Below are 27,840 nucleotides of genomic sequence, written 5' to 3'. Positions count from 1 at the left end.
ACATAAAAACCCAAACAGCGACGAACTGGTGGACAGATGAATAAAGTGCGGTGCAGCCACACAGTGAAGCATATATTCAGCTATTCGAAAAGAAAATGAAGGGGCTTCCCTGGTGGCTCAGTGGCAAAGAACCTGCCTGTAAATGCAGGGGACATGGGTTCAGTCTTTGGTCCAGGAAGGTCCCACATGCAGCAGGGAAACGAAGCCCGTGCATGCAACTGCTGAGCCCGTGCCCTGGAGCCTGTGAGCCGCAGCCGCTGAGCCTGTGAGCCGAAGCTGCTGAGCCCGCGCCCTGGAGCCTGTGAGCCGCAGCCGCTGAGCCTGTGAGCCGAAGCTGCTGAGCCAGCGCCCTGGAGCCTGTGAGCCGCAACTGCTGAGCCCGTGCCCTGGAGCCCGTGAGCCGCAGCTCCTGAAGCCCGCGTGCCTAGAGCCCGCACTCTGCAGCTGGAGAAGCCACCGCAAGGAGAGGCCCGTGCGCCCCAACTAGAGGGCGGCTCCTGCTCACCGCAACTGAAGAAGGCCCACACACAGCGACGGAGACCCAGCATAGGCAAAAACAAATAAATGAAATATAGAATAAAAACCCAATAAAAGATAAATAAATAAATCTTTAAAAGGAAGAAGAAACGAAGCACTGATACAGGCAACAACAGGAACGACCCTGGCAACCACAATGAGCGGAGAGAGGCCAGACATACAAGGCCCACGGCACATGAGTGGTGCTACTGGTGAATAGGAAACGCCCAGAAGAGGCAGAGCCAGAGGCGGGAGGTACGCTGGCGGATGCCAAGGCCTGGGAAGGGCTGGGGACTGCTGATGGGTATGGAGCTGCTTCTTGGAGGGATGAGACTGTTCTGTAATTGACTGTGGGGACGCCTGTGCAACTTCGTGCACATTCTAAAAACCACTGAATTATACACTTTAAATGGATTAATTATAAGGTATGTGAGTTACATCTCAATAAAGCTGTTGTTAGAAACACAAAACAGAACAGTAAACCAGGCAAAGATGCCACAGGATCTCACTAGGACGACAGGCATGGAAATGGAGAGACCCCTCAGATGGGAGGGGGAAGGGGAGGCCTTTGGGGGCCGAAGCTGAAGCTCCCATTGCTTAAAACCAAACATAAACTGGCCCGAGGACCAAGGCCTCCTAGTCAATGCTGGGCCCTACCCTGGAGCCCATGCTGGCAGGCGTGACATACAATCTCCTGGCCAAACCCATCTGGGAAAAGGCGACAGGAACCGGAGCCAAACCTGGTTCTCACAAAAGAGCTTTAATACATACAGTGTTCTGAGGGGACCCTGGTGGTCCAGTGGTTAAGACTCTGCCTTCCAATGCAGGGGCACAGGTTCAATCCCTGGCCGGGGAAGTACATCCCCCATGCTGCACACGGCACGGCCTGAATAAATAAAGTGTCTTGTCACTGCCTAGGGAGCTGCCATCTCGTCAGAGCAGAGCCCCGCCCTGGTCTGAGCACAAGTGAGGCTCCCATGCAGCAGGAGCTGGCCTGGCGGGCGCTGGCCCTGCTCCAGCTCCGAGGGGTCGTGGGGGTGCACAGGGCCACCACACACCACATCTCAAAGGCTGCAGGAGTATGCTGTCAGAGCCCAGCAGCGAGGTTCTGGGGGCCCTCATGCAGCCTGCTGTGCAGACCAAAGCACCTCTAGACACCAGACCGACCCACGGCTTTCTCAGAATCGCCCAGGAGCAGGCGTCAGAGACCTGGGGACTGGTTTCCCAGGAGTTCAAGGACATCACAGCACCCAGATCCCCAGGGACAGAAGCCCGTACAGAGTGACAAAGACAAGAGAAGGAGGACTGGCCAGGCATTCCTGTGGCTGGCTGGGCCAGGGCCAAGGGGAGATGGGGGATGAGACCAGCATCCCTGCACCAAACAAGGTGGAAGGTGAGTGATACGGGAGGGCAGTTCTGGGACACGGGTAGAAATCAGAGGGCTGAGGTGACAGCAATACACCAGAATGAGCAAACACCCAGAAAAACAGTCCCTTCACCCGTGGCCTCAGACATGATGCAGCTTACTTGAGCAAAAAAGCAAAACAAAAAAATACGACGACAGAGGCAGGCTGTTCCCTGCCTTTCGATCCAAAACATGCCAGGGGACCATCTAAGGCCCAACCCCCGATGCCAACGTGTACAGAGTGAGAAGCCAGGAAAGAAGTGTCTGGACACTGCAGCGTGTGAATCAGTGAGAACCCACCCTACCCCACCTGCAGACGGAAGCCGTGACAGAGGACACCTCCTGCCTGGTGAGCAGGCACTGCGCGCCGTCTGTCCGCTGGGTGTCTCACTACATCCCCCAGCCCTCGTGGGACAGGGGAGGGGGAGGGCAATAGAGTGCTGCCAGACCCCTGAGCCTCACTGAGTCGGGTGCTGCCGCCCCTGGCCCGGCTCAGGCCGCTGCCCTAGGAGGCGGCCCAGAAAGAGCCACCCACTGCAGGGTGGTGGGACGGCGCCCACACATCACGGCCAGACGCTGCTCCTCACTGCCGGCCGGAAGGCGGGAAGACTGAGGCCAGGAGGCTGAGCCAAGCACCTGCAGTCCCCCAGGAGAGCCACGGTGGGGCCACAGTGCTGACTGCTCCGCCTCACTCCTCTCCCCCAGCTCTGAGCGCAGAGCACTCAAAGGCCCTGCATGGAGACCAACAGGCCCAGCAGTACGCATTCTCAGGGTGAGGGGGCACACAGACAACTCACGTCTCCCCCTGGTGGCAGAGCCATTCTCTATTCATTCAGACCTGAGACATCTTGGGAACCAAGGTGTCTTCGAGTGTGCAGCTCCCAGGCACTGACCACTGTTTCCAGCATAGCCTCACTCTGCCCAGATGGGTGAGCGCCTGCCAGATCCCGGGCTCCAGCCCATTGCCTGGAGGAGCAGAACACTCATTACCAACGTTGCATAAGGTCTAGAGATGTTACATAACTAGCCCAAAAGCATACAGCTGCTAAGAAGAGCCAGATTTGAGCCCTGGCACTCAGACCCCAAACAGCCAACTCAGTGGAAATGACCCTGATGCTTGGAAAGACTGAAGGCAAAGGAGAAGGTGGCAGAGGATAAGATGATTGGATGGCATCACCGATTCAACGGACATAAACTTGGGCAGACTCCAGAAGACGGTGAGGGACAGGGAGGCTGGGCGTGCTGCAGTCCATGGGGTTGCAAAGAGTCAGACACAACTGAACGACTGAAAAACAACTCAGACCGCCAGTGTCCGCCGTCACCACCTTCCACAAGGAGACTCTTCAAGCAGGGCCATCCTGAGAACAGGTTAGAGAGCACTGCCTGATCCTCAGAACTTCAGGCTAAGTGGGAGAAAGCAGACATCAAGGATGGGAAGTAGTATGATTCCCTTTCTGCGAAATGTCCACAGCAGGCAAATCCATAGAGACAGAAAAGAGCTTATCAAGGGCTAGAGGAGGAGATGGGGAGTCACTGCTAACGGTGATGGGATCTCCTTTCGGGGCGATGGGAATGTTCTGGCGCTAGACAGAGGTGATGGTTAAGCAATATAAAGAATATGCTAAAAATGACTGAATTATATACTTCAGAAGAACGGATGCTACGTTACATGAATATCTCATTTTTCTTTAAAAAAAATCCACTATCTACGGTTACAGGAAACTCAAAATAAATCACCTGTAAATCCCCAAAAGCCTGAGTTTCCAATGAGTGCCACACTGCCCCCCCTGCCCTGCCCCACTACCCCTGCCGGGAGCCCCTGAACCACATCTGACACAAGGTCCATCCTACCAAAGCCAGCCACGTGCTTACCTGTACTTCATTGGTTTTCTGTCTGATTGCCTCTTCCTTTTCTCGAATGTCTTGTTCCAGTGAGTATTTCTCTCTGTGTGTTTGAACAGTCCGTGAAAGCACAGAAAGAGGGCATGAGGAATGAGCTGACCGTCTCCCCCACACTTCTCCCCAACGACCATCTGCCTTTAGTCACCCTCTCCCCTCCAAGTGTGGGTGGAACCTGCGGATGCCACAAGGCTTGGCCCCCAACGTGATCACGTGAGCCTTTGAAAGTAGAGGGTGTTGGAGTGACGCCCAGGGTGAGAAGGGCTGGACACGCTTCTGCTGACTTTAAAGATGGAGGGATCACAGGAGAGGGGCACAGGGCCGCCCCTCAGAGCAGAATGAGCCCCACCGACATACAGCAGGAAAGGAGGCCCCAGACTTCCAGCTCTGAGGAACTTGGACAGCACCCTGAACTTGGCCCTGTGAAGCCCTGAGCAGGGGCCCAGCTGAGCCCTCCTGGATTTCTGAGCTGCAGAGCTGCGCACGAATGAATCTGTGCTGTTTTAAGCCATTCCATAAACAGCAAGAGAAAATGAACACGCTCTCTAAGCCCTTGGTGCGCCTGCCCATGAATGGTGAGCTCCTGCTTCTCGGGAGACCAGGCGCCGAGGACACGTGGAAAGGGGCCCGGCTTTCAGGAGCTCACCGGGGACAGGTGAACACACGAACGCACACAACCTAAGCACCGTGGAGGGAAACCCAACAGGATAAGGAAAGGGGGTGGAGTGTCCCACAACGGACGACCAGGAAGGACTGAGGACACAGCCTGCAAGGGGAAAATGCGACGGCAAAACATTGCTGTCAACGGGCACAGGGAGGCAGAGCTCAGCGGGGGAGCCACGGTCGAGTCCAGAGTGATGCAAAGTGGGCCAGGGACTCGAGAGGGCTGGTCGTAAGGAGTGGGTGAGGGTCTCTGAGCCCGGCTACTGCTCATAGCAGGCTGTGGTGGGCCGCTGCGCACACCGGGTGCCTGCTGGGGCCTTGTCTGCCACCTTAGCTGCAGATGGCTCCCCACCCCCGGAAGCAACCAGCCTGGCTCTTCTCCTGAGAGACAAAGGCTTGTGTGCCCCTCCCAAGTTCATACAGTGAAACCCTTACCCCCTGTGATGGTGTTAGGAGGTGGGCCCGTTGGGAGGTGATTGGGTCATGAGGACAGGGCTCCCAGGAAGGGGATTAGCGCCCTTACAAGAGAGCCCAGAGACCTTCCGCGCCCCTCCAGCATGTGACAACACCCCAAGAAGACGCTGTATGTGGGTCAGGAGACACACCATACTGCACACCGGATCTGTCTACACCTCCATCGGGACCCCCAGTCTCCATGATGAGGCGACTATGCGTCTGCTGCTTAAGCCCCTTCCGGCCGGGGCAGCTTTTACAGCAGCCTGAAACGACCAAGTGCCTGAAGGGGCTGCCTCCGGGTCGGAAACCTCATGCGGCCAGCACACCCTGCCTCCCCTGCCAGGAACCCAGCACCCGCTCAACAACAAGGCCTCCTCTGGGTCGCCAGGTCAGACACGAAACCACCGTGAGAGCTTGCATGCTCGTTCCCACAGGTCTAAGGACCACCTAACAATACAACGTCCCCTTCAGATCCATTAGACTGGGTCCCATCTCCGGGGAGAGGCACCGTTTCACCACACCCCCAGGCAACAGGCCTGAAGGTCACTCTCGAGGTCATGCAGGCCAGCTTCCTGCAAACACCTGCTCTACACACGCTCGCCTCCCACCTTCACCGGGAAATGCTCCAGGCTGCCCAAGGCTGCGCAGCTGTGCAGAGGCAGTCCCCGCCTGACTCAGACATCCGGACTCCAACCCTCGCGTTAGCGGGCCCCCTCCCTCCTCTACCTGCGCGCCTGATTAACAGCCTCACCCTGGCGCTAGGAAACTAGCCCTCCATCCTCACAGACCCTCCCGACCTTGCCAGGCCGCCTGCACTGATCTCTGGTTGGGAACTATGGCCCCGGGGAGCCGGGGGCAGAGCAGGAGCCATGTTCTGGGCTGAGCACGAAGGAGAGAATCTGGCTCCAGGAGGCAGCCGAGGCTGAGCTGAGCAGCCAGCCAGGTATCCACCCGACTGGTGTTTTACGGGGTCTCAGCTGCCTTTGCCTCTCAGAGCTCTGCTCCACTCAGGGTGCAAGCCACGCCCGAGGGGCACCCAGCTGTGAGCAGGGCCTCACTTGCTCTGGCAAGGTGACACGGTTTCCACTTTCGGCCCAGAAACACTCGCTTTCTGGTGGATGGCAGGTGCCCTTGGTCCTTAGCTGGCTACGCCCCACCCCCCCACCCCCAGAATTAGCTGATAAGAGGATGCTGCTGTACAGAGGGCCACAGGGCACGCTGCAAGGAGAGGTCTTCCTTCAGCCAGACGCCGAGAGGACAGACACAGCCGCCAAAGCCCTTGTGTGCGGGTGGCGCTGGGAGTGAAGGTGGAAGCCTGGACATGAGGCCTCTCACAGCGTCCAGTGGCTCCTCCTAAGTCACAGTCTCGCCTCCTGAGACTAGCTGCTTTACATGTCTGGATGTTACGCCTTCCTGCGGAGGGGATGGGGTGCCCTCAGTGCTGGAGACCCCACACCCCACACTGGCTCCCACTGAGGAGCTCAGGACTTGAGCTCATTAAGTCATTTCAGGAACCTGGGAGAATCTGTGTCCCTTTGCTCCTGCTGAACAAACTCATGATGGCCAAGTGGAGAGGTCGTCCACAACCCTCTGCTGCTTCCAGCAGCAACCCGGGAAAGCAGGCTGGAATCGGAGGGAAGGGGTCGTTTTAGCCTACCTCTGTAACTGGGTGATCTCCTGACTGATGTCGTCCAGCTCCTTCACACCGGTAAACTCCCCGGATCCCAGAGTGCTTGAACTGTCCTGGAACCAAATTCAGACACAGGATGACAAACCAGCAAGCCGACCTCCTAAGACAGCAGGGCAACAGGTCTTGGAATGAGGTGTAAAATCATTCATCTCCAGCCCCCAACCTGGAAACCATCTGGGCGGTCCAGACACACCCCGCGGGGCCCCTGGCGAAGGCTGGGCAGACCGCCAGCACCCGCCTGCCCGGTGGCCTGCCAGTGCCACCTGGTGGCGGGCTGAGGGGAGCGCCGCGAACACTAGGGGAACGACTGGGAGTGAACGGACCTGCAGCTACTCACCGGGATGGGAGTGCCTCTCTCTGAGGGCGGCACCATGTCCGGCGAGAGGACTTGAGGGGGGTCGATGCCTTTACTGACCTTCTGCTGAATGAAATACATAGCTAACGCGAACTGGTCTTTGCTTAACTTCCCCGTTTGCCTCGTATCAGCCAGGGCCCTGGGAGAAACATGGCAATGCTGATTACACATCCCAAGCACCAGCATCGGTTCTGAGTACAAGGAACCCACACTTCTGAAACATGGACCGTGACGGTAATTGAAAACAACAGACCACAGCCGCACTTCCTTTCCTACTGAAGAGCAGTCCCCCACCACAGCAGCCCCCAACCCAAGCGTCAAGGCAGGAGGGGGATCCTCTCCCGGCTGGAGAACTGCCTCGGGCCCAAACAGGAGCCAACAGGGCTGGGCGAGATCCCACCAAGTGTCTCTATTAAAGGCTGGTTTTAAGGCATCTTTGTTCTTGCTCCCATTCAAGGGCAGGACAGGAAAGCTTGAAGTGCAACTATTTCTCCCGGTTCTCCTGGCAAGAGCCAGTCCCGCAGCACGCCCAGCCCACAGCGGCTCTCAATCTGCAGTCTCGTCTCTCCGGCCCGCCCCGCTTCCCCGTCACTGAAGGCACAGGGGCTCCAGCCCACACGTTGGGGCTGCTCTGTCCGTGTGCACCAGGGCGGCATCGCTCTGCTTGCTCTGACAGGCTCCCTGGGCGCTTGCAGAGGACAGGCCCACATCCTCACGCGGCCCCTGCATCCCTCCTGGCATGTTCTCTCCGCTTTGATCGCATCCCCTCCCATGCCCCCAGCCACCTGCAGACAACCCCAGACTGTCTTTCAGCGTGCCAGTGGTCAGTCTAGAGCTCGCTCTTCCTGTCCTTGGACTTCACTCTCTGTATGCCATCCCCTCCACAGGTCTTCCTTTAACCCGAGTATATCTGTGATTTTGTTGCGTCATTTATGGGTCGGCCCTTACAGGTCGAGATCCATGTTATAAATTACCTTCCTTTACATGACGATCAGGCCATAATTTGAATCCCGTTCACAGGCACTTCAGCATCCAAGGGTGCAGGCCACCCGAGTCATCACCAGGAACTGGGCCTCCCCCAGTGACGGACCGGGAGGCATGTGCTCCCTGAGGAGGGACAGCCTGTTTTCTCGGCTGGGGCCTTGCATCACAATACAGCCATCTCTCAATTATTGTGAAGGACAGTTATTTCCCCAGTCATTCCCAGTGAATGTCACAGCTTTGCTGGGAGGGCCTCATCCCTCCAGCTGCATGGAAATTCTCTTACAGCTCCCAGGTTAAGCCCTCTAAGGGAGGACTCACCCCTCTGAGAAGAAAGCTAGGAAGTGACTGACACTGCTGGCCATCCCAGGGCTGTGAAGACTGTCCTGCCGGCCCGGGAGGACACAGGCAGTGGAGATGGCTCCGTGACCGACCGGTCCTGAGGTGCAGACTGGAGCCTCCCTCTCCCCACCCCCGTATCACTGGCCTTCATGGGGCAGGGCCTCTCGGGGACGCGGCCACAGCCCCGAGGCCCAGGGTGGCCCTGCTGGAGCCTTCGGCGTCCTCACTGCGCACTGCACCCGCACGGGGTCGGGATCGAGCGCCTGCAGCCCCAGTGGCTGTGCTGAAAGCTGCAGGACCACTAGCAAGAACTGGCCCCGGCCATTCAGATCGCCCCCGAGCTCCCCTGAGTGACAAAACAGGAAGCCTTCCCGCTGGCGGAGACTGCGTGGCCACGCATGGAATACAGGGGACGGGCCCGCACTCGGCCCTGACAGCCGCCGGCGCCGGCCTTGCCCACACGCAGCCCAGACCTCACCGGGAGGGCCAGTGAGGCCCAGTGCTGAGGAGCAGAGGTCCGTCTGTCCGCCCTTACCAGATGTGTGCCAGAAGGTTCTGGGTGAGGCCCGAGTGCATGAAGATCTCCTTCACCTCCTGGCCACTCACATAGCCATCCAAGTCCAGGTCGGTCTTCAGGAAGATCTCGTCAAATCGCATCTTGTCTGCCACCGGCACCACCCAGCTTACTGTTGGCTGAAGGGGGTTTTCAGAAGTTAGTCCTCAAGCTTTGGGGCTTCCCTAAGTGGCTTGGTGGCAAAGAATCCGCCTGCCAACGCAGGAGATGTGGGCTCAATCCCTGGTTCGGGAAGACCCCAGGTGACACGGAGCAGCTAAGCCTAAGCGCCACAGCTACTGAGCCTGTGCTCCAGGAATTGCAACTACTGAAGCCCGCGCGCCTAGAGCCTGCGCTCCGCGACCAGAGAGAAGTCTGCGTGCTACAACCCTGCTCTCCACAACGAGAGAAAAGCAACGAAGACTAGCACAGCCAAAAATAAGGAAATAAGCTTCTATTTTTAAAAAATCCTCAGGCTTTTTATCACCTACAGATATCACACTATTAAAGTCTTCTCATGCTCATTTCAGCAGAAGACCCTCCGTGAGGCAGACGGGCAGACTCAGGATCTCTGGTCTGTAGATGGGAAAACTGAGGCTCAGAAAGGTGAATGCTGACTCGGTCAGTCTCACCCAGTGGCCCGTCTGTGCCGCTTGCAACTCCATCACAGCGCCCTGAACCTTTGTCCCAAGAGAAAGGTGAAGGTCTAGCAGATCTATCTGCCAACAGCCCGCCCACCCCGCTGCCTGGGACACAAGCAAAGCCAGTAACCCCTGCCAGGGGGAGGCTTCAAGCGCACCAGAGAGGACCCTCCTGACGACTCGTTCTGGAAGGCCTGTCTCCCAAGAACCGGCCTGGCGGCCAGGCCAGGCTCCCCGGCCCCCCGGCCCCCCATCTTCCACCTGCGGGTGCTCTCTGCTGCCACAGGGCCAGCCTCACGGCCTGCAGCTGCAGACCCCGCACTCCATCCTCCTTTGAGCCTGAGCCCACTCCCTGAGACCCAGCAGACCCCCCTGGGAGGTGTCAGCACACACAAGGCACTGCCACGCAGTGAGTGGGGCTGACGTGCAAACTGCACCCATGGGACCGGTGGGCACGCAGAGTCCGCAGTGTTGGTGCGGGAGCCCGGGCCTCAGAGGAGCACGACCATCACCCAGGGGGAACCCAGCACCCCGGAGGGCCCTGCTGCAGCGGACGCAGCTGAGAGCCCAGCAAGGTGTTCTGACTTCGGTGGTCGGTCACCCAGCGCACGTGTGATCTCTCCTCACACCACCTGCTCAAGTCCTACACAAGAAGGGGAGATGCCAGGGTCCACCAGGGCCAGGGCAGGGCTTCCCTGGTGCCTCAATGGTGAAGAGTTCACCTACCAAGGCAGGAGACATGGGGTCAGGGCCCCGTAACTGGCCCTCTGGGGCCCAGGTAGGGCTTTGCTCACCTAGGGATGAGGAAAGTAGCAGGGATCGGGGAGGGGAGAGGCATGGAGTTTGCGGGTCCACAGAGACCCATGCTCTCATATCTGTGATTCCACAAGCTGCCCCTATTCCTGGGGAAGGAGACACACACACCCCCACCTCTGACCCCCAACCATGGCCAGCAGTACTCCGTGTAGCCGGTGGGGTTAGCAGCAGGCTCCTGGGATCTGGGGCGAGCCACCAGACCACCAGGGGGCGGGCTGCCCCCATCAGCAACCTCAGTCTCGCTTGCTCCCTTGTCAGTGAAACACACCACACATGGCCTAACCCATGGTACTTAAGAACTCTTGGCAAGAATTCTGCAGACTCAAGGTCTTGGGTCTGGGACTTCCCCGGTTGTACAGTGACTAGGAATCCACCCGCCAATGCAGGGGCCGCAGGTTCGATCCCTGATCCGGGAAGATCCCACACACTGTGGAGCAACTGGAGCTGGTGCACCTAGAGCCCACAGTCCCCAACAAGAGAAGCGTCCACACGAAGAGGCCTGAGCACCGCAATGAAGAGCAGCGACCCGCTTACTGCAACTAGAGGAGGCCCGCGTGCAGCAACACTGAGCCCAACCAGAAATACCTAGACAGTTTTTAAAAAGGCATCGGGTCTTGGGAAGTAGCAGCTCATGCAAGTCTAGGTCACTGGGCCCAGCCCCACCTCTCTGAGTCCGGTTCACCATCTCCTGGCTCACCCTGTCCCAGCCTTCTTCCTGTTTCAAGGACACAGGGAACGTCCCCACTTCAAAGCCTGGCCAGGCGCTCGTCCTCGGGTAGCCTCTTATCGTTCAGGTGTCAGCTCAGATGTCACCGCAGCGGGGACTTCCAGCGGGCACCACCTGCAGGAGGGCAACCCTTCCTCTCCCGGACACTTCCAGGCCAGGCCAAGCTCTGCTTTCTCAGGACTGCTGGAGCTTCCTCAGTTTACCAGTGTAAACTAAGCTTATCATCTTAAGCTTAGTTCATCGTCTGTCTCCCCAGAGGGCAGCCCCAGAAAGTACTGGGCACAGCTGGTAGGCTGGGAAAGGTGCCTGGGCGGGGCCAGCTGTGACTGCCCTTCACCAAGAGCCACACACAACTCACCAGCCTGAGGCCATGCCTCCCTCTCCGACAGGCTCCTAGGACTAAGCCTCCTCCTTATCTGGTATCTTTTTTTTTTTTCCCAACTCCAAGCTATGTAAGCTCCTTGAGCCTCACAAGTCGAAAACCGAGCTTTAAAGGTGTGTCACGGTCACCGGAACTCCCCTGGTGGTCCACTGGCCAGGAATCCCCCCGCCAGTGCAGGGAACATGGATTCCATGCCTGGTCCAGGACGACCCGACATGCCTGGAGCAACTAAGCCCGTGCACCGCGACTGCTGAAGCCCACGTGCCCTAGCGCCTGTGCTCCACAAGAGGGGCCAGCACAGCAAGAAACCCGCTCACCTCAACAGAGCAGCCCCACCTGCCGCGACCAGAGTAAGTTCATGTGCGGCAATGACGACCCAGTGCAGCCAAAACTAAATAATATTGGGCTTTTTCTCAAATGTCACTATCAAGAGACCTCACTGTCTTCTTATGCATTTCTCATTTCCACTTCCATCATTCTGCAAACACGCACGTGGTGCTGGCTGGCCTTGTCACAGCTCATCGCCTCTGAAACCACAAGTGAGGCAGAGATGTATCTCCTGTTCTTGCATGTTTGAGACAACGTCAATGGTGCCTTTTCGTAACGAGCCCCTCATGATGCTGCCAGAGGGAGAAGCATCTCTTTTGACAAATAAGGAGCTGTCCTGTGGTGAGGTGGAGCCCCCGCCTGTTTTCCTAACATGAGACGGATGCCTCCCTCCGTCATCTGATTACGCACCATGTGTCTACTGAGCATCAGAGCACCAGAGATTCTCCTCGATGCTGACATTATAATCAGGAACTAACTCTGCTCTCACAAAGCTAACAGCAGAGGGCTGGGGGTGAGGGGGGGACCTGAACAGACGACACATAATTAACTGCAGAACAGGCCAGGTGTGCAAGAGAGAAGAATGCAGGTAGAGGGTCAGCAGCGGTCACACCAGGCTTCCAGACAAGTGACCTGCGAGCAGAGGCCTTGCGATGCCGGGTGCCTCAGGGTGCAATCTGGGGGCGCACCCTCCCAGCCAAGGGTCTGCCCGAGGTAGGAGGGGCAGGGGGGTGAGCAGAGCACCCCGAGGAGGGAGCACGCTCAGTATGTCTGGGGAAAGGTGGTGTTTATGTATAAGGGAAGGAGAAAGTTAATTCTGAAGCCCTGTTGCTCTGGTCCAAATGTCTGCGACCCCCTCAGTTCATACACCACAAGTCCTCAGCCCCTGTGCGATGGTGTTAGAAGTGGCGGGGGGCCCTCCGGGAGGTGACTGGCTCATGAGAACAGGGCCCTCGTGAACAGGATTAGTGTGCCCTTGTAAGAGGGGCCTCAGAGAGCTGCCGCATCCCTTCAGCTGTGCAAGGGCACAGCGAGAGGACAGCCATCTGTGGACCTGGAAGCGGCCCCACCAGCTCCAAGTCTGGGGGTGCCGAGATCTCGCACTTTTGTTTCTGGAAGTGAGAGACAAATCTGCTGTTTGGAAGCCACCCAGTCTATGGCACTGTCACAGCAGCCAGATGGCCTAAGACCTATGCTATAAAGATGTGACTTAATCCCAGACTTTACCCTTCTTGGGTCACAAATGACTCACTCCCAAACAAACTCTTACTGGGACTCTACACAGCAGTGCCAACAGCCGCTGCGAGGCATGGCCAGCACGCAGAGGGCGCTGTACCTGTGCTTGCTTGATGCTGTGCTTGGGAGACAAGCTTCCAGTGCTGTTGAGGCTGCTGACGCTGCCATGGGAAGGCGTGGAGCGCAGGCTGTCTTTCGGTGGGGGGCTGGCGGGCAGGACGGGCACGGCCCCCGGGAACATTGTTTTCTTCCTCTTGGAGGGCGGGATGAGGGACGGGGGCAGGACGGAGGGCACGGGCTCCTTCTCGAGGGCTCGGTACACCAAGTGCATGGCCTGCGAGGACAAAAGAAGGCATCTGGGGGGCGAGGCCCAGCGCCAGGGCAGGCGGAGGGCAGCTCTTCACTGGCTCAGGCATGCCACGAAGACGGCTCTTTCTGAGGCTGCCTCAAACGGAACGAGTGAAAATAAACCTTTTCTGATGAGCTATGCCACCAATGCGTGATTTTCCAAGACGTTCATTCAATCACACAACACTGAAATGAGTACAAAAAGAGGGACTTTCCCAGTGGTCCGGTGGTTAAAAACGCCATGATCCCATTGCTGGGGCCTGGGTTCTATGGGACCTAAGGCCCGTGGTCTTAGGCCCATGGGACCTAGGAGCCCCCAACTACGCCGAGATCTAGCGCTGCTGCCAAAGGAGAAGAGGGCAGGAGTGCAGGGACCTGGTCAGAGAACTAAGTCCTGCACGCCACAACTAAGACCTGGGACAGTCAGATCTATTTGAAAGAAAAGAAATATAAAAATAAAGCATGAAAAAAAAATAAATAAAAATAAAAAATTTAAAAAAAAAAAAGCATGAGGGGCTTGGGTACTAGCACTTAACGGGGACAGGGCTTTAGCTCTGCCAGGTCAAAAAGCTCTGACGACGGACAGCAGTGATGGGTGCACAGCCCCAGGAGTGTATCAAACCCCCAAACTGAAAAACGGCTACGATGATAAATTCTGTTACGTGTATTTTACCATGAATTAAAAAATAATAATGGACAGCCAGTGAAAAGACCAGGATGACAGAGAAACCCGGGAAATGCTCGGAGAAGTTGATGTGTGCTGGGGGAAAAAACACAACTGGGCAGTGTGGGGTGTAAGGGAGCATGAACGGAATCACATGAGAAATTCATAATTTTCTTCGAAAATGTTTAAATTTAATCTAGAAGTTTAAATTTTCAAAGGCTTTATACCATAGTATAGTAAGGTAGCAATAAGCTTTCATTCATTTGTATATTATAAAATTTCATCTTAAATACATTTAAAATTCCTAGAACAGAAGATGGATATTATTGTATTTCATTGTTTTTTTATTACTTAGGAATTCCCAGATTATTCAGCAATTTTTTTTTTTTTTTTTTTTTGCTGAAGTTAATCATGTGTGTGCTTTTCAGTTGCTCAATTTGTCCAACTCTTTGCAACCCCATGAACTGTAGCCCACCAGGCTCCTCTGTCCATGGGGCTTCTCCAGGCAAGAATACTGGAGTGGGTTGCCATGCCCTCCTCTAGGGGACCTTCCCAACCCAGGGATCAAACTCAGGTCTGCCTTATAGGCAGATTCTTTACCGTCTGAGCCACCAGGGAAGCCCTGAACTTAATTACTATTTATTAAAGCATTATCCTTAACTATAAGGGGCTACTTTATTCTATTTTCGTTTGACATTTAATGTAATGAGATGAGAGAATAAATGTCATAAAACGGAGAGAAAGATCAAAGATGCGAATGAAGAGGAGGGAAGGGAGAAAGAAAAAGAGGGGACAGAATGACATGGGCCCAGGGTGGGGAGATGGGGGCCCAGCAAAGTCAGCCCAGCAGGCAGCTGGGAGAAGTGGGTGGGGAGCTGCAGGGGTGTGGAGGAAGGGCAGCTGCACAGGAAGACAGCCCGTGGGACCTGAGAGCCCCCAACTACAGAGATCTAGCGCTGCTGCTAAAGGAGAAGAGAGCAAGAGTGCAGGGACCTGGCATGGACAGAAGCCAACAGGGAAGCGTCGGGACGCTGGGTGGTCGTGTCTGCACAGACACCTGCTTCCTGGCTCTGTCTGCTGAAAGGGCCAGAGGAAGCAGTGGCATCCCAGTGACCACTGAGCACTCTAGAGCCCAGACCGTGGTCTCCAATACCCTTCCACTGTAAGAACTGGGGGTCCGGAGCGATGGCTGATAATGGAGCTGAGAGAAGGGGTACACAGCAAGAGCTGGGGACATCACATCAGGCCAAAAGTAAGCAAATGCTCAAAGACTGATACAATGCAACCAAACGACAAAGGAGCTGGGCTGCAAGGAGCTCCCACTGGGCAAAATAAATCATGCGAGTAAAGGACTCTAAACCACGGAACAGAGAACAGCAGACACGTCCCTAACTCCACTGTGATGTGAACAAATCCCTTACAGTAGAGGGCAAGCTAGAAAATGTACAAGGAACGACAGAGCCAGGAAATCCTCAAAAGGCAACTATCAGAAACCTGACTGATCCAGGTGAGACTCCTGGGAGGACGCAACAGCTAGCAGGGGAGAGGCGCGAGGGTGCAGGGTGTTCAGCCTCCACGCGTCGTCTCTCACGGAAGACCAAGCACAAAGGAAAACAGTAACTGCGGAGAGAATCCCGAAGCCTCCACCTGACCTCGATCACGGCAGAAGACGTGTAATAAGACATCACACGTCCTAGCAACATCCTGCGCCCGGGGGAAAAAGAGCATCACCCCAGTGGGGACCTGCCCCACAGAAGCACATGCCCCGGATCATCACGAGGAAACAGCAGACAACCCCTCACCAAGGGACGCTCTACAAACCCTGAGGAGAACAAGCATCACCCCAGTGGGGACCTGCCCCACAGAAGTCATGCCCCGGAACATCGCGAGGCAGCAGCAGACAACCCCTCACCAAGGGACGCTCTACAAACCGCTGGCCTTAAAAATGCCCACACAACCACGAGACAGGAAGACAGATGCAGGAGCTGACCTAGATTACAAGAAACAGGACTACAGACACAGGAGGCTGGAGTCTCCTTCACTATAAAGGACATTTTGGGGAACAACTGGCAAAATGTGAATAATATCCTTAAATCAATTTGACAGCAGATTAATAAAATAATACATATAATATATATGTGTGTATATATACAAAACATATCTGATATAACCTATAGTAACAAGGGATAGTACAATAAATTACACAATGTCAGTGCCAATTTCCTGATCTTGAATTAGACGGTGGTAACTTAAGAGAATCCTCTGGCTTGGGGATAGACACACTGAAGTATTTCAGGATGAAAAGGCCCATGTCTGAGACTCTAAAATGGTTCAAAGGAAAAATTAACGTGTGTGTATATATGCCTGTATACCTTCGTATGCAAGCGAGAGGAGAGAGGGGGACAAGGAGTGGAAGAGAGGGAAGGAGAGAGACAGTCATTGTAGTAAAATGGCAACACTGGGAATCTGAGTGCAGATTCAAAAGAATTCTGTCAAACTAAACCCAAATCATGTCAAAATAAACATCCTTAAAAAAATTAGACAAGAGGGATTTCTTGGCGGCCCAGCAGTTAAAGACTATGATTTTCCAATGCAGAGGACACAGGTTCCATCCCTGGTGGGGAAACAAAGATCCCACATGCTGTAAGGCATGGCCAAATAAATAAACAAACAAACAAGAAAAGAGAAAATCCAGGATGGGAGGGAGGGAGTATATGTACACACACAGCTGCTTCACTTCACTGTACAGCAGAGGCTAGCACAATATTGCAAGCAGCTATAGTCCAATAAAAAGAAAGAAAAAAAGTCCAGAAATCCCCACACCAGTGGCACGTTTCCATCCTCAGGAGGGTGGGGAAAAGGGTCTCAGCAGGGACCTACCACCGCAAACTCATCTCTGTCCAAGTGTCCGTCCTTGTCGATGTCGCTGAGGTCCCAGACCTGCAAGGGAAGAGCAGCAAGGCTTAGTGGGGGACAGTACCTGGGCTTCCCGCAGGCAGGAAGGGCCTGTGTGGTGGCAGGCACGCCCGCCAGAACTCACATTCTGACTGCACACCCGGGTTAAGACAAGGAAACCAAAGTGCATTTAAAAGCCAGTCTTCAGGTTCTCTGAAAAGCCATCATCCGATGAAGTGTTGTCAATTCCAGATCTTTTCCACCTTATTGACGGTCATTTTCGCTAACAGATGACCATGGTTACGATCACGTCTAATCTGGCGTTCAGTCTTTGGTTTTAGTACAGTTGTTGCTCTGGACACAAGCCCGCCCCCTGCATGTGCGTGCACACTCGCACACACCCTCCCTCCCACCCATCCCCATCCCAGCTGGAGAGGGCCATGGGCATGCACTTGAGTGGGACTGTGGGATCTTGCCTCCTCTCCCCTATCAGTGGATGGTGACAAAGAGGCCACAAATTATGCCAGGTCAACCTAGCATCCAGAAAGACAAGGCAGGCACGGATCAAATGCCGTGTGCTAGGGTTTCCAAAGTACAATCAAGGCATGAGCTTCCTGACCCAGGTGAGCCATCCGGGACCAGTAGGGGGGCCGGCCTGACTCAAACACCAGTGCCCAGAGCCAGGCAAAGGGCCAGGGTCCATCCACGATGCTATGGATGCTGGTACCTGGCCCCCAGTCAACCACTAGCTGCTTCAGCCCAGGGCTGCTTGTCATGTGAGGGCCCTCCTCTTCTCCTGCTGCTGTGTCCTTGGCCTGGGCCATTCCATCACTCCACAGAGGCCAGAGCCTCAGCTGGCCTCCCTGCCTCCAGTCCCGTCCCCAGGGTAACCTCAGGACCTGCCCTCGAACGCACTCTCACCCTACTGACAGCATTCAGACCCTGCCACTCCGCCTGGCACTGGGAGCCCTGTGCCCTTAGCTGGGCTCCACACCCCAGCCCATCCTCCCGGGACTCCCCCTGGACTGCTAGGACCCTCAGACTGTCCATAGTTCCCTCAAGCACATGGATGCCCTTTTAAGTGTCTGGCACTGGGCTGAGTGCTTTACGTCCATGGTCTCAGCTAAGGAAGTAGCAGCTCAGAAAGAGCACCATTCCCCAAAATACAGCACATACAGGCATTCCTGGCCCCACGGTCCTACCCCACCCTGGCACCACTGATGTTTGGGGCCAGATCACCTCTGTGGGGGCCACCCTGTGCACGGGAGGATACTGAGCAGCATCCCTGGCCTCTGCCCACCTGCTATCAATAGCACCCAACCCAGGTGGGACAACCAAGAATGTCTCCAGACACCGCTCACCATCCCCCGTGGGTGGAACTGCTTGGTGAGAACGCCAGCCCTCCTCGGCATGCTGGGCGGCCTCTGCGCGTGCCATTGCACACCTGGCCTTCTCAACCCATCATCAGGCCCTGTTCCATCCCTCTGGAGGCTACAACCCAGGGGCATCTCCTCTAGGCAGTCTTCCCTGCCTGCCCTGAACCCCCCGCTCAGACGGGTCAGGTACCGCCCCTTCTACTACTGTCCCCACTAAGCACAACTGTGATTATCAAGGAGGCAATAGTGGGGTCGGGGAGTACCAGGGAAAAGCGAGGGCTCTGGGACCACCAGGACCTCATTCCCTTCTCCATGAAACCCTGAGCAACCGACTGCCCGTTCTCAAGGCTCCCATCTCCTCATACGGAAAATGGAGGACTTCCCTGGCGGGCCTGTGGTTAAGACTCTGTGCTCCCAGTGATGGGGGCACTGGTTCAAGACCCACTCAGGGAAGATCCACGTGCTGTACCTCAAAAAAAAAAAGAAAGTGAAAGTGACACCATCCATAACAAAGTAATAGCAAGTTACTCAGTGACTTCATTCCTACAAAGCCCTAGAACAGCGTCTGGCACATACTAAGCCCTCAATAAATAAATACTAGGATCTTAACTATTACTTACTTATTTGACCTCCAGGAGTGTGAGATGAGGTGAGGTGAAGTCGCTCAGTCGTGTCCGACTCTTAGCGACCCCATAGATTGTAGCCTACCAGGCTCCTCCGTCCATGGGATTTTCCAGGCAAGAGTACTGGAGTGGGTGGCCATTTCCTTCTCCAGAGCATCTTCCCAACCCAGGGATCGAACCCGGGTCTCCCACATTGTAGGAAGACACTTTACCATCTGAGCCACCAGGGAAGCCTATTAATAATTCTATCCTCCTCTTCCCAGTGCTCAGCACAAGGCTGGTGCAAAGCAGACTCCAAAAAGAGGTTCCAAATGACTAGATGGATACCCAATGTGTGGGTACAGGGGTGCACAGATGAATGAGCGTGCAGAGATGCATGGACGGATGCCTGAGTGCCCCGATGTGCACATGCATAGATGGATGGTTGCGTGGATGTGCAGGCACGCACGCACGGACGTGTAGGTGTGTGGGCCTGGAGGCGTGCATAACACGGGGAAACGGGTGCACACGTGGGTTGGTGTTTGGAAGGAGAACGACAGAAGAGCCGAGAAGTGACCCCTGTGGAGAAAACCTGGTGCCAGGGTAGAAGGTCTGCAGCCCCGCCCTCCCAAGCTGTGGCTCCCCTCCTAATGAGGCACACCCCACTTCTGTCCATCTTGCCCTGTGCACAACCTGGCTTTACAACACCATCACAGCCAATGGTCAGGTACTTTGAAGAACTGCCAAATAAAGGCACACCCTGTGCAGGAGCAGATCACCCCATCCTGCCCAACAAAGATCACTGGTGATCACCGTGGGTCCCCCTCACAGGTCTCCATCTACACCACATCACGACCAAGAAGACAAAGGGATCTGTGAGATCCCCTTATTCTTAGTGGCCTCATTTCCAAACAAAGTCTTACCTGGGTGCTATGAAAAGGGGCCAGAATCTGCAAATGTGCGACTCAAACAGGGTCATTACTAGGTGAATCCACGTGGGCAGGAATCTGCCCCTTCCCACACGGTTCTCCCAAATGTCACGAGCCTGACCCACAGCTGTGGCCTAGGGCAGCAGGGACCTTGCTGTCCTCCTGCTCTAGGTCTGCACCTGCCACATCAGCAGTTCCATCCAGAGGACAACCTCCATCCCCCTCGATCCAGAGCGGCACAGAGACAGCCACCGCAGAACTGGGCTATGTGCACAGGGCAGGCGTGAGGGGCCATAAGCGAGTCCCAGAAGGAAAGCGGTCAGGCTCAGAGAGCTGCGCCTAAAGGAGCTCGCAGGGGCTTCCCTGGCGATCCGGCGGCTAAGGCTCCGTGCTTCCGCTCAAGGGCACAGGCCTGATCCCCGGCTGGGGGATGAAGACCCCGCATGCCGTGCAGTGCGGCCAAAAAATAAAACTTTAAACACTTGTGTTTAATAGGAACAAAACTGAGGCTTTAAAATAAAGCGGCGGGGGGGGGGGAGGGCAGGATGGAGAATGCATAAAATTTTTATCTAAACTTGCAGCAGAACTGAAAGTACCTTTACCTTAGGTTCACAGGAAGGAAAAACAAAATAGAAAGGAAATACAGACATACATGACCATACTCCTGCCCTAGAGTTCTGGGTTCAAGTCCAGCTTGGCCTGTCCTCAGCCCTGGGCAGCGAGAGCACCTTTGAGGTCGCCACCCCATGCGTGCTGGGGAGCCTCTGTGAGCTGCACCCCGTGAAGCCCCGAACCAGCCTACATGCAGTGACTACTCCATCCACGGCAGCTCCTGTGAAAACTGATGGTGCACGGCTGTGCCGTAAGGCCTTGCAGTGTCGGGGGAGGTGGCGGGGTGGCATACCAACCAGATTCAGCACTAGTGCCCTGGGTGAGAGAACCACTTACCCTGCCCAGGACATCAAGAGGCAGCTTTGAGTTCATGAGGACTGGCTTGACTTTGTCTCCAGACAGCAAACCATTGACAGGTAAGAGGCTTTCAAAAATTCCATCAAATTTTGCCTTTTCTTCTACCTAGTTGGAAAGAAACAGCCTGAGTGAGGGGAAAAGTGTGAGTGTCCAGAATGAGCCCTGACCTTGAAGCTGACTGACAGGGGGCAAGGATCCAGCACTGGGCTCACCTAAGAGCATAGGACAGTCTCCCTGCACTTCCAAAGTAAAGTCTAGGCAGAAGGACATGGGCCTCGAGTGACTCGGATACGGTGGCAAAGGTCAGCAGGGGAGAGAGGAGCCTGGCAGACTACAAGGTCATGGAGTCGCAAGAGTCAGACATGACTTAGTGACTAAACAACCACAGAAGCAACCCTAGGCAATCCAGGGACTCAACCCTATCAAAATATCAATGGCATTTCTCACAGAATGAGAACAAGTAATTTTAAAATTTGTATGGAAATGCAAAAGACTTCAAATAGCCAAAAGAGTCTCGAGAAAAAAGGCAGAGCTGGAAATATCAAGCTCCCTAAACTCAGACTATACTACATAGCTACAGTAATCAAAACAGTATCCTACTGGTTCAAAAACAGACCCAAAGATCAAAGGAACACAACGGAGAGCCCAGAAATAAAGCCATACACTTATGCTCAGTTAATCTAAGACCAATGAGGCAGAAACATACACTGGTGAAACGACAGTGCATTCAGTGAGTGGCGCTGGGGAAACTGGGCAGCTACATGTGAAAGAATGACCCCAGAACGCCGTCTTGCACCACATACAAAAATATGCTCAAAGTGGATTAAAGACCTAAGTGTAAGACCAGAAAGCCCCTAAAAGAAAACACAGGCACAACACTCTTTGATATAAATCGTGGTGATATTTCTTAGGATCTGTCTCCTAAAGCAAACAAAAGCAAAAAGAAAGAAATGGAACCCAATTAAAAGCTTCTGCACAGCACAGAAAACCATCAGCAAAACACGAAGGCAGAGACAAGAGAGAGGAGGAGCAGATGGGAGCGGAGCACCTCTCTCCACAGACGCATCAGGAGCGCATCTTCACATGCGGAAGGTCTTGCAGAGAACAGCTGAGTACGGGCAGGAGGTCCTGACCGCCGGAAAGGAGCACACAGACTCAAGACCCAGCACCTCCCAACTGCCGGGAGCACCCAGCGCAGGGTGCCTCACCCAAATAAGGACCAAGGCCAAGAACACAAACCCAGTCATCAGCAGACAGGCTTCCCCCAGACGCCCCAGAACACACTCACACAGCCCTGTCACCCCCTCCCACCAGAACACGCGCACAAGCCCCTGCCGACGCGAAGCCTACACAGGCCACCGGACTAGCCTCACCGCCGAGGGCAGAGACCAGACCTGAGAGGAACTATGACCCTCTAACCGCAGCAGAGGAGACCTCAAACACAGCAAGCTAGACAAAACGAAAAGGTGAGAAATACTGTGCAAATAAGGGATGAGGTAAAAACTCACACGACCAAATAAGAGGAAATAGGTAAACTACCTGAAAAAGAATTCAGAGTAACGTTAGCAAAGATGATCCAAAATCTCAAAAATAGAATGGGGAAAACGCAAGAATCATTTAACACACTTAACAAGGACCTAGAAGAAATAAAGAAAAAGCAAACAGTGATGAACACCACAATTACTGAAATTAAAAATACTCTAGAAGGAATCAATAGCAGAATAACTGAGGCAGAAGAATGGATAAGTGAGGTGGAATGGTGAAAATTCCACCTCAGAATGGTGGAAATAACTGCTAAAGAGCAGAATAAAGAAAAAAACAATGAAAAAAACTGAGGACAGTCTCAGAGACCTCTGAAGCAATATCAAATGCACCAATATTCAAATTATAGAGGTCCTAGAAGAAGAGAAAAAGAAAGTGTGAAGAGAAAAATTTTGGAAAGATTATAGTTGAAAACTTACCCAACATAGGAAAGGAATAAGAAAGTCCATCAAATCCAAGAAACACAGAGAGTCCCATACAGGATAAACACAAGGAGAAACACACTGAAATTTTTATTAATCAAACTAACAAACTAGACACAAAAGAAATATGAAAAGCAGTAGGTAATATACTTGCTGCTTTGGGAAACCCCATATGATTAACAGCTGATCTTTAAGGAACAACTCTGCAGGCCAGAAGGGCGTGGCAGAATACACTTTAGGTAAATGAAAGGGGAAAATCTACAACCAAGATTACTCTACCCAGCAAGGATCTCATTCAAAACTGACAGAGAGATCAAAAGCTTTAACGGCAAGCAGAAGGAAAGGAATTCAGTAGCACCAAATAAGCTTTACAACAAAGCTAAAGGGACTTCTATAAGCAGGAAACACGAGAGAAGGAGAAGTCCTACAAAAACAAACCCAAAACAATAAAATGCTAAGAGGAACACACACATCAGTAATTACTTAAAACGTAAACTGATTAACACTCCAACCAAAGACACCAACTGGCTGAATGGATACAAAAACAAGACCCATATATATGCTGTCTACAAGAGACCCGCTTCAGACCTAGAGACACAGATAGTCTGAAAATGAGAGGATGAGGAAAGACATTCCATGCAAATGGAAATCAAAACAAAGCCAGAGCAGTAATTCTCATTATCAGACAAAACAGACCTTAAAATAAACAATATTACAAGAGATAAGGACACTACATAATGATCATGGGATCGATCCAGAAAGAAGACCTAACAATTGTAAATATTGATGCAACCAACATAGGAGTGTGCTCAGCTGTGTCAGTCGTGTCCAGCTGTTTGTGACCCTATGGACTGTAGCCCACCAGGGTCCTCAGTCCATGGAATTCTCTAGGCAAGAATACTGGAGTGGCTTGCCATTTTCTTCTCCAGGGGATCCTTCTGATCCAGGGATCAAACCTACGTCTCCTGCATTGCAGGTGGATTCTCTACCACTGAGCCTCCAGGGAAGCCAAATACATAAGGCCAACACTAACAGACCTAAAAAGGGAAAGCAACCGTAACACCATAACGGTGGGTGACTTTAACACCCCCACTTACACCAATGAACAGATTATCCACAGAGAAAATGAATAAGAAAACACAAGCCTTAAATGACACATCAGGCCAGACAGACCTAATTGATATCTTCAGGATATTTATCCAAACGCAGAAGAATGCACTTTCTTCTCAAATGCCACATGGAACATTCTCCAAGATAGATCAATCCTGGGTCACAAATCAAGCCTTGGTAAATTTAAGAAAATTGAAGTTGTATCAAGCATCTTTTCTGACTAGAACACTATGAGCCTAGATATCAATTAGGGAAATCTAGGGGAAAAAAATGTAAAAAACACAACACGTGGAGATTAAACAATATGCTTCTAAATAACCAACAAGTTACTGAAGAAGTCAAGGAGGAAATCTTAAAAATACCTAAAAAAAAAGTGGCAAAGAAAACACGATGACCCAAAACCTATGGGGAGCAGCAAAAGCAGCCCTACAGGGAAGCCTAGGGCAATACAACTCCACCTCAAGAAACAAGAAGAACATCAAACAGACAACGTTACCTCACACCTAAAGCAACGGGGAAAAGAGCAAAAGAGTCCAAAGCTACCAGAAGGAAATAAATCATAAAGATCAGAGCAGGAATAAATGAAAAAGAAATGGAGGAAACAATAGCAAAGATCAGCAAAACTAAAAGCTGGTTCTCTGAGAAGATGAACAAAATTGACAAATCATTATCCAGAATCACCAAGGAAAAAAGGGGAAGACTAAAATCAATACAATTAGAGATGAAAGGTAGCCTATGAATGGAGTAAGAGATTTGGAAATGGTTTACCTGATAAGGGGTTAATATCTAAAAACATACAGAGAACTCATTCAACTCAATACCAAAAACCAAACAACCTGATTAAACAATGGGCAGAGGATCTGAACAGACATGTTTCCAAAGACGTATTACAGATGGCCGGCAGACACATGAAAAGATGCTCAATGTCATCATCAGGGAAATGCAAATCAAAGCCACAATGGGGTATCACCTCACACCTGTCAGAATGGCTACTGACAGAAAGACAACAAACAACAGATGTTCGTGTGAGTGTGGAAACAGCCTTGTGCACGGCTGGCAGGATCATAAAATGGCCCAGCCACGATCGGGAACAGTATGGAAGTTCCTCAACAAATTAGAACAATCATACGATCCAGCAATTCCACTTCTGGGTATTTCTCCAAAGAAAATGAAACCCCTAACTGGAAAAGGCATGATCCCTATGTCCACTACAGCATTGTCTACAATAGCCAAGACAAGGAAGCAACCCAAGTGTCCATCGATAGAAGACTGGAAAGAAAATGTGGCGGGGGCTTCCCTGGGCGCTCAGTGGTGAGCAGTCTGCTTGTCAACGCAGAAGACACGGGTCCGAACTCTGATCCAGAAGACCCCACACGCTGCACAGCTACTGTGCCTGTACTCTCGAGCCCAGGAGCCGCAACTACCGAGTCCACATGCGGCCGCGACTGAGGCCCGTGTGCCCCAGAGCTCGTACTCCCAACACAAAGCCACCACGGTGAGAGGCCTGCACCCCGCAACTAGAGGGTAAGCCTCCACTCAGCGCAACGAGAGCAAAGCCCGTGCAGCAGTGAAGACCCAGCACAGGCAGCAATTAAGAAAATCTCTTTTTTTAAAGATGTGGTGTGTATACAGACACACACACACACACACACATACACAATGGAATTATTACTCATTCAAAAAAAAAGAAATCCTGCCATTCATGACAACACGGATGGATCTAGAGGGCTTCGTGCCAGATGAAAGCAGACAGAAAAAAAGAAATACCACATGACCTCACTTACACATGGAGTCTAAGAAACAAAACAGAATGAAAACCCTCTTAGACACAAAGAAGAAACGGGTGGTTCCCAGAGGGGCAGGGGTGGAAGGCTGGGCAAACAGCGGAAAGGAATTAAAGTGTGCACACGTCAAGGCACGAAACACATGAGCCAGGGGACGCAACACACAGCACAGGAATACGGCGACACTGCAGTGACTTTACATGCAGACAGAGGCGCCCTGGGCCCACCATGGTGACCAGCTCACCAACACATGCAAGTGCCAGATCGCTGTCAACACCGACCCGGCACTGAGACTGAAACTAACGATGCTGCACATCAGCTGTATTTCAGCTTTAAAACCAGCTAAGACAGTGAGTTGGGGCTTCCCAGGTAGCTCAGTGGTGAAGGGGCCACCTGCCAGTGCAGGAGACACAGGAGACTCGGGCTCCATCCCTGGGTCGGGAAGATCCCCTGGAGGAGGAAATGGGGGCCCACTCCCGTCTTCCTGACAGGACAACCCCGTGGACAGAGGAGCCTGGCGGGCCACAGTCCATGGGGTCGCACAGTCGGACATGACTGAGCAGGCCTGCATGCAAGTCAGTGAAGGCGGGATGTGTATTTTACCGCAATTCAAAAGAAAGAAACTGCAATCAGAACACAAGCAGACACTGTGCAGAGTCGCTGTCAGCGCTGAGAGGCCCACTCCCTCCCTGCATCTGCCAGGAGTGCGGGACTGTCCGCGGATCCATGAGACTTGCCGGCTCTGGCTTCAGGAAGCCCGGGGACCTCCACGACAGAAAAGATCGCTGACACTGGCCACTGATCTCTGAAGGGACTCGAAGCTCTCTGCCCCATTACAGCACCACTCCTTCCCCGACTCCCCTCTTCAAGGCCTCACAGGCTCCTCGGCCGCCAGCTCCTCTCTTGAGGACTCAACACAGCCCCTGCTGGAAAGGGGCTGAAATGGACCGTCTTTCACAATGAAGCAGAAGCTCTTCAAAGCAGATGCCCTGCAAGTGGACTACACAGAAAGAAGTCCTTCGGAACTATGGTCTCGGTTGGCCAAGTGCCTGACTTATCACAGAGCCAACTCCTTGCCCCTGGGTCAGCTGAGGCCTCCCCGCCCTGTCCCGGCACAGACCTCTCCCCGGGTTCCCTCCTTGAACCCTTCCAACCCTGTAAAGGACAAAACCCCCTGGGGCTGGGAGGCGTCTTTTAATTTACTTTTAATTGGAGGATAATTGCTTTACAATGTGGTATTGGTTTCTGCCATAAGTATGCATATATCCCCTCCCTCTTAAGCGTCCGCCTGCCCCACCCGCTCCCAACCCTCTAGGCCATCAGGGCGCACCCGCTGAGCCTGTCATACACCGGTCTCTCTTTCACACACGGCAGCGCACACAGTCAGTGCCACTCTCCCAGTGAATCCCAGCCTCTCTTCCCTTCGCTCTGTCCACAAGCCCGTTCCCCACGTCTGTGTCTCTATCCCTGCCCTGCAGATAGGTTCATCACTACCATTTTCCTAGATTCCATACATACGCATTAATACATGGCGTCTGTTTTCCTTTCTGACTTACTTCACTCTGTATGACAACTTCAGCTGAAGAGAGGTGTCTATTCGATGGCAGAACTGCTATTAATGCTGGTATTTAAGCCAAACAAAACTGAGGCAACGTAACAACAGTGACCTGGGAGGAGTCTCATTGGGAGACCATCTGAGTCACACAGAGGTTGCCTTCAGGAGTAATTCTGCACTTATTAAGAGACACGTCACTCATTTCTTTTCTTTCTAGAAGCAGTAACACAGCTCTGTGGCCTTAACATCCTGTCTTTAAAGGAACACTATAAGTGGTGAGAGAAGTTTTTCAAAAAGCAATGACAGCAACAGAGAGGAAAGAACTGCGAGTGTAAACTGGCTGGAAGTAAGGGAGAGAGCTGTGAAGACATCCGCAAGTCTTCACGCTCCGGACTGGTCCGGAGTTCTCACGATTTCTCCTTCTATCCTGATTAACCCACCCAGGCAGCAAAATCACAGAACATGACCTAGAAACACAAGGTCTCCACTGTGAAAATTTCAGAATGCAACATCTGCCTGCCTTAGTAGGCAACAACACCCAATTACAGGAAAAGGTGATGGGTTTTTGCAAAAGACTCTAATTTGGAAAAGTATTTCCAAATTCTGTGGCACAGTCGCTCTGAAACAAAGTGGATGGTACAAGCATCCTATGAAA

At 53.2% G+C, this 27,840-nt stretch overlaps 1 protein-coding gene across 34 annotated transcripts in view; it reads right to left on the bottom strand.

The window, feature by feature from the left end:
* The window catches only part of EPS15L1 (epidermal growth factor receptor pathway substrate 15 like 1), a 110,989-nt gene that overhangs the window by 53,801 nt on the left and 29,348 nt on the right, over nucleotides 1-27,840 (bottom strand). For 30 of the 34 annotated variants that reach the window (XR_011256929.1, XR_011256931.1, XR_011256930.1 and 27 more), the window contains 7 exons: nucleotides 20,752-20,877; nucleotides 16,882-16,941; nucleotides 13,090-13,323; nucleotides 8,843-9,000; nucleotides 6,967-7,123; nucleotides 6,597-6,682; nucleotides 3,794-3,866 (listed from right to left, as the gene is read on the bottom strand). Coding sequence is in view for 29 of the 34 variants with exons in the window: in XM_069589180.1 (XP_069445281.1) it covers nucleotides 3,794-3,866; nucleotides 6,597-6,682; nucleotides 6,967-7,123; nucleotides 8,843-9,000; nucleotides 13,090-13,323; nucleotides 16,882-16,941; nucleotides 20,752-20,877 (894 nt within the window). In the remaining 5 variants the exon portion in view is untranslated. The remainder of the gene's footprint in view (nucleotides 1-3,793; nucleotides 3,867-6,596; nucleotides 6,683-6,966; nucleotides 7,124-8,842; nucleotides 9,001-13,089; nucleotides 13,324-16,881; nucleotides 16,942-20,751; nucleotides 20,878-27,840) is intronic. The other 4 variants (XM_069589161.1, XM_069589162.1, XM_069589164.1 and 1 more) reach the window with 1 other exon arrangement.

This window comes from Ovis canadensis, chromosome 5 (assembly GCF_042477335.2).
Source record: "Ovis canadensis isolate MfBH-ARS-UI-01 breed Bighorn chromosome 5, ARS-UI_OviCan_v2, whole genome shotgun sequence".
Classification (NCBI taxonomy): Eukaryota; Metazoa; Chordata; class Mammalia; order Artiodactyla; family Bovidae; genus Ovis; species Ovis canadensis.
Note: the sequence above shows the minus strand (reverse complement) of the source record. Positions and strands in the feature narration are given on the sequence as shown.